This window comes from Triticum urartu, chromosome 4, assembly GCF_003073215.2.
Source record: "Triticum urartu cultivar G1812 chromosome 4, Tu2.1, whole genome shotgun sequence".
Lineage (NCBI taxonomy): Eukaryota > Viridiplantae > Streptophyta > Magnoliopsida > Poales > Poaceae > Triticum > Triticum urartu.
This window is the reverse complement of record NC_053025.1, coordinates 609,416,281-609,423,167: the sequence shown is the minus strand read 5'-3', so window position 1 is coordinate 609,423,167 and position 6,887 is coordinate 609,416,281. Positions and strand designations below refer to the sequence as shown.

Sequence of the window (6,887 nt, the reverse complement as noted above, 5' to 3'; positions counted from 1 at the left end):
ATCATTGACGGTCGCAAGAGCATGTCTATTCATGGTATCCACTTATGATCAAAACCTCGAGCAGCCAGAATGCTGAATAGGCCATCCGAATTTACTGTGTCAAAAGCTTTACGACAATCCAGCTTTAGCACCATCATTGGCAATTTCTCTTTTTTGAATACCGAACTAACTCCGATGCCAGGGCAAAATTTTCAACAATGGACTGTCCTTTGAGGAAGCCAGATTGCAGCGGATGTACAAAGACAGGCTTAAATTCTTTATTGAGAAATGTTGACACAATGATGCTAGTGATATTAAGGCCATAGCGACCAATATATCTCCAAATGGCAGAATGGTGTGCTCAATTGTTTCCACGGCAGGCATCCATCAATCACAGCCAGCATGACTAACAACGGCAGGCATCCGGTGCTTGTATTATCCCTTGCATTGCTTACACTGTCAAAAAGCTTTACGAAAGTCCAGCTTTAGCACCGTCATCAGCAATTTCCTCTTCTTTGCACACTGAAATAACTCCGATACCAGGGCAAAATTTGCAACGATGGACCATCCTTTGAGGAAGCCAGATTGCAGCGCATGTACAAGACTAGGATTTTCTCTGTAGCCGAACCGACATCTTAGTAGCCAGCTTAGGAACACTATGCAACAAAGAGATAGGCCTGAAATCCTTGATTTCAAAAGACACTTCTTTCTTGGGCAGGAGCGTGGTGATGAAGACTGTATTAATGGCGATCAGATCAATTGTATTATTGAGGAATTCTTGGGATAAACAGAGCAGATCATTTGCGTAGCCATCTGCTCCTGGGCTCCTATTATTTGGAGATGAATCGATGGCAGCCCAGGTGAAAGGTTCAGCTAAACTGCTAAGATGAGTCATATCATAAAGCCCCTGAAGTTGCAGGACAGACATATAGCAATTTGTAGCTTCTCTTTGATGTTGTAGTGTCCCACACCATCACTGATCCGAACCCGGATCTTGTTCCTCCTTGCCTGAAAAATTGGGAATTTCCATCACCTAAGTTACACCAATCTATCTTTGCCCGCTGCCTCCACGTCATGGTTTTCCAGCTTACAAGTTGCTGGGCTTTTTCTGTGGCGAACCTCCTGAGAGTGATTTCCAAGAAGAGGGAGCCCTCGTCCTCCTCATTTCATAACTGAGCAAATATGCAGGAGAGAAGGCCCCAGTACCTCTCAGCCATCCATCAGCAACTCTTTTCTTAACCTCATCCGAACCATCTCCAGCCAGTGATTAATTAAACCTCAATAATTTGATCCATGGTCCTCAGCCCTCTGCTGATTATTGCAAGGTCCATAAACAGTTCAGATTTTCTGTGGCAGACTGCAGTTGAACTGAAACATAGAAGGAATGAATCCTCTTTTCAGTGCAAAGCAGAAAGCACCCTGGATCATCCGACACAGTGGTAATTCCCCCTGAGAAACCTTTGGCCGGCATTACTGTGCATGAATATGAAAGCAGGTTATTTGGTAAGAACTGGGATGCCTTGAAAACTGAAATTGTGTCCAATTTGGATTCATGTAGCCAGGCAGACCACCTTAGGGTTGCTGGCCTTAATAGTGTCTCGGACAAGTATGTATTTGTTAGTGTCCCCTAGTCTGCACACACTCCGGTTAAGGATCTGCATGAGTGTTAGGCCGGCCTCTTGGAAAAGAAACAAACAAGAACAAGGAAAGAAGCAGATGAAGATGCAGATGCCCATGAGTGTAAATGCAAACTGGAGCTTGTTGTTAGGACAAGGTAAATGTGCAGCGACTTACGAAAGAGATAGCATAGAAGCGACAAAGGACATCTAAAGCAGGACGAACCCACTATCTTCAATACTATGCTTGAACCAAATTTTTGAATACTTTCCATCGGGCCAATGGTTCATTTAGTTCACTGTTTTTGGAGATTAAACAATTGGAACTTTATTCTGCTAGACTGTATCTTCAGCCTAAACGATATCCCCTCTCTTAAATAAATAACATCTACTGTACTAGATTTTACCAGGTTCACGACACTGGTATTGATCTATATGGTCCTGGGTAGGGGTTAACCACTTGCACACGAGTTCACAATTTCAAGCCAAAAGAGGGACTCCAAGGAAAAATACAATTTGAGGAACATCCTATTGTCTCTGTTTATAATTGGAAATAATTTGCAGAAAATAATACAATAGCTGTCACTGTTGTAGCTAGAAGAGTCATGTCCAGTCTTTCTATCCGTTGTTTATAATTGCTGCAAAAAAATTCTTGCATCCGCTGAAACTTATCATATAATATGTGATGAACATAAGTAAATTATTATATAATATGTGACGAATTTGTTCTTTTTGAAGAGTTTTCCGTGTTGGCAACATCTCAAGTATTTGTCCATTGCTTTTCTTTACTATAAGTTAAAAGAAGTTTCTTTCATACATTTATTTTAAATGATTCATCGTATTGACATGTGTATCTATCCCTTTGTTCAGGTTCCAGTTCTATCTTCACATGCTGAACAAGTGCAGCTTGGGGGGTGCAGGAGTATAATTAATTGGCAAAATTATGAACTTGTCTTGTATTGGTTTGTGGTATGTTCTGTTGTGCTTGAGAGTATTGTTGCTCTCTGAATTGTGAATTGTTGTTTCTCTGCCCTGTGCTGGTCTTACTGCTTATGTACTTGCCAACTTCTTGTGCGTGAATAATTTGTGGTGATTGGCACAAAATCGTGATCCATGCAGCTAAAATTTGATAGGGTTTACCAACGCAAAGACAGATGGTACACACAGTTTAACCAAATAGGAGATGTTAGCAGGAGTGGCAGGGATTCAACCCCCCCCCCCCCCCCCCCCCCCCCCCCCCCACACACACACACACACACAGGGGTCGGGTGGTCAAGGTCAAGCAGGGATCACCCACTAGTGGAACTAATCCCCTGCAATCGAACATAGCCTAAAGCAGGACGAACCCTAATGTATAGAACAGAACACACAGAACATACTGTAGTACTATGCAGATGTAATTGAGCTCCAGAACTAAGCTTTCTTATCTTGACACACTTCTCGGGCAAGGTTCCGAACTAAGCTGGCTAAGTGCATGACACACTGCAAAGTCCACACCATTCAAGTATTCTCAGGCTATCAGTACCTAGAAATTAAATTACTACTGCTGACCGTGCCACATACAGCAGCTGCAAGCATGATGAGACATAGCATTCCTTGACATATCTGTCAGCGCATTATTCTCTCCACGGATGAGGATGATCCATTTGTGAGTAGCTCCTTGATCCGATGCCTGCGAGTTTCATCCACCTGGGATGTCCTTGGATCAATGGCATCACATTTCTTGCATCCTTCACCACGCAACTCGATTCTCTTCAACCCAACAGCTCGCCCCATGACTAGCCTTATGTAGTTTGTCACCTTGTCCTCCTCCTCGAACCCGTCTATCGTCAGTGACTTCAAGTTCATGTTCTTGAAATCCTTTGATGGCTCCCACACCACGTTGGTCTTCTCGGCATTGTCCTCGAACGCTATGTCACATGCATGACGAGTTCGAGATAACTTCATCAAGGGCATACAAGACAAATAACACACGTTACTAATTTAACTTGACATCAACCCATGCAAAACAATGTAATAACGGTTGGATCTAAATATATCTGCCATTGAAAAATTTGGAACACGCTCACTACTAGTATCTAATCTAAGTTTAGGCCCATTTAGAGTTTAGACGACCTTGCAAGAACTAATCATAGGGAAAGTAAGATATGAGAATATGCTTCAGGTAACTCTTAACACGAGGTACGATCCAACACGAATTTTTTCATATTGCATGGACATTATTTCTATGCAAAATTCAAATGGAACGTCAGAACTTCCGTTTACATTGCATTATCATTCCAGATATCTTCCGATATTCCGATAAATCGGCCGATTTATCGCTTACCGGTGTCTGACTGATAAGATAAATCGGCCGATAAATCAGCCGATATGGTGATAAATCAAACGAAATGCCGATAAACTGGCCGATTTACCCCTTATCATTGGTCGACTGATAAGTTCCCGATAAGCGATATCCCCAACATTATTCATATACAATACAATCCATGTGTCCCATATCTGTTAATGCTATATATCGGGAAACCCTTCATACTAGATCGAGTCATATCCAGGCCAAGATGTGGATTAAATTAAAAAGAAGTTAGAGTCAAAGGCTTACTGTAAACTTCTGCAGGGCAGGTGCAGCTTCAAGGATAAATAGGGTCCAGCTCAAATCGCACTCAGGGAAGATTTCAGAAAGGGACAATTCGGAGAGATTTCTGAATATAGCAGTGAGCTGCTTCGGATGTTCCGGCTGAATCCATATCTGCACCAAGAAGAGGAACACAAATAAACAGCTGTTATTAGTAAAGAAGAACATATGTTATATGTGCAGAAGAACATTATATGGTCCACAGAAATTAGCTTTACCATTTGATGGCGAAAATTGAGATGCAGTTTTGACAAGTTCATTGCACTCCTTGACAAGCAGTCGCTCAGCAGGAATGGCGCCTGCCACGCCATGGCACCGGTACTGAGGCTCACATCGCGAAGCTCTGGAACATAAACAAAGCGCACAGGAGGGTTCGCCAAGCGCCAAGATGTGCACTGCACTTTACTGAGCTTGGGGACAGAGATGAGCTGGATGTGCGTGCACCCAAATTGGATGAATTCGAGATCCTTGATCCCAGAACACGGTGTGTCGATCTTGAGCGCGGTGTGCTCATCAATCAGTTGGCAAAAACTCAGAGTGAGGTGCGTGAGCCTGTCACAGGCATTAATGAGGTCGGTGACATCGGAATGCCCAAACGCAAGGTTCTTGAGTGTAAGCCTGGTGAGCCACTGGAAAGCGAGTGGGTAGTCGCGGGAGAAGGACATGAACTGCTGCCCAAACTCGGCGAGCTGCAGGGCAGTGTTTCTCTTGTATGGCGAGCATGTGCCAAAATGGAGGCGTTTGGTCTCGCCGCGGCTGACGACGTGCTCAACGGCGCGGCCGATGGAGCTCAGGTGGGGCGCCGACAGGAAGAAGCGGAGGCTGATGGACTTGATAGCATGACTGCCGTTGCAGTGGCAGTCGCGGTCGGTCAGCAACCTCCGTGTCGCGCCTGTGAAGGCGTCCATGAACTCGAGCAGCGTGGTGCAGCGGAAATGGCGGCCGTTGAGGTGCAGGCGCGAGAGCCGGTGGGGCAGGTGCCGCCACCGCGTCGAGACTGCGCCGGCGCGGACCGCCTCGCGCAGTTCAAGGCGCTCGAGGATTCCGAGGAGGAGGTCGTCGGGGAGCGCGCTGATCCTGTCGCCATCTCGGCGGACGTTGCGCTTGTGCGGCGGCGGCGACTCCATGGGCGGCCGGGATTGGAAGGCCGATTTGGATTTGTTGGTTGAAACCCTAGCTAGAACTGACCGGTGAGATGGGCCGACCTGCTCCGAGGACGCGGCTCCCCATCCTCCCTCCGGCGCTCCGCCACACACACACACACACACACACACACACACCGCGTGCGGCCGTCGATCCGGTGAGATCGGATCCGCGGCGCGGGCAGCTGGATGGATCCGGCGGCTCTTGGCTCCTCCTCGATCCCCTCCGGCTAGTGGCTGAGATGCATGGTTAGCTTCGATTTGGTGGATGCACTGGATGGTGGATTCGATTTGAGTGGATTTGGAGTGGATTCGTGAGTGACTTGGAGCTCTCGACGGTGGGAATTGGATGATACGCGAGCACGGGAGGAAGGAGACGGCGGTGCTGTGCCAGAGACGGATTAAACTAGCCGGACTTTGTGTAAATTTCACTTCGAGTCCTAATGCCAGTGTGCCAGTGTTGCCTATTAAGGCTAAACTAGCCTAAAAAAACATCTTATATTTTATACCTATTATAAGGCTAAACTAGCCTAAAAACCATCTTATATTTTTTTGCTAGAAAATTTTCTATCTATTCATCTTCCATCATGACAGTACAACGAATATCATAAATAATAGAAATTCTATCCAGATCCGTAGACCACCTAGCGACGACTACAAGCACTGAAGTGAACCGAAGGCGAGCCGCCGTCATCACCCCTCCATCGCCAGAGTCGGACACAACTTGTTGTAGTAGACAATCGGAAAGTCGTTGTGCTAAGGCCCCATAGGACCACACACCAGAACAACAATCGTCGTAGATGAAGAATAACGTAGATCAGAAGGATCCAACCCAAAGACACTCGAACGTACAACGACGAGATCCGAGCAAATCCACCAAAAATAGATCCACCGGAGACACACCTCCACATGCCCACTGACAGTAATAAACGCACCGTCGGAACGGGGGCTAGGCGGGGAGACATTCATTCCATCTTCAGGGGGCCGCTGCCGTCTCGTTTTCCTGAGCAGGACACAAACCCTAGCAAAACTGAAAGAAACGACTAGAAACGAAGCCCTCCCCCGGCCCTTGCCGAGATCCACCACGCCCCCATGGCCTTAGGGGCATCGGAAAGGAGGCGGACCTGCGGCGGCGCCAACGGGAGGCAGAAACCCTAGCTTTTTTATGGAGGAGGAGGAGGCGACGGCAAAATAAAAACATATTATATTTGGATACGAATGAGTATTTTTCAAGATTATTTGGCCACAAAAATTGCATAATCATTTGACCTTTCCTACATAGACAAATATATCAAAAAGTAACCATAAAAATGCATTTCACATGAAAATACTAATTTATATTTTGCTATAAATTATGACCATCCGAGACAAATTTGTTACGATTTTACAAACACTTATTTTTAATCAAAATGATAAAAAATATTAAACTATTGCTTTAACCTATAAGAATCAAACAACAAACTAGGTTCCTGACATCAAATCCGATAACTATGATTTTGTTTCAGCTCTAAAAAAATC

General features: G+C 45.5%; 1 protein-coding gene across 2 annotated transcripts; it reads right to left on the bottom strand.

Moving 5' to 3' along the window:
- Positions 1–2,921: 2,921 nt before the first annotated feature.
- On the bottom strand, positions 2,922–5,806 carry LOC125554403 (F-box/LRR-repeat protein At3g03360-like). 2 transcript variants are annotated; one of them, XM_048717970.1, is made up of 3 exons: positions 4,446–5,806; positions 4,195–4,341; positions 2,922–3,536 (listed from the first exon to the last, which is right to left on the bottom strand). In XM_048717970.1, the coding sequence occupies exons 1-3, from the start codon at positions 5,352–5,354 to the stop codon at positions 3,204–3,206; spliced, it is 1,389 nt and encodes a 462-aa protein (XP_048573927.1). In that variant the 5' UTR covers positions 5,355–5,806; the 3' UTR covers positions 2,922–3,203. The 2 variants fall into 2 exon arrangements, with proteins under 2 accessions (XP_048573927.1, XP_048573926.1); XM_048717969.1 differs by having other exon boundaries at positions 3,192–3,505.
- Between the last annotated feature and the right edge of the window lie 1,081 nt (positions 5,807–6,887).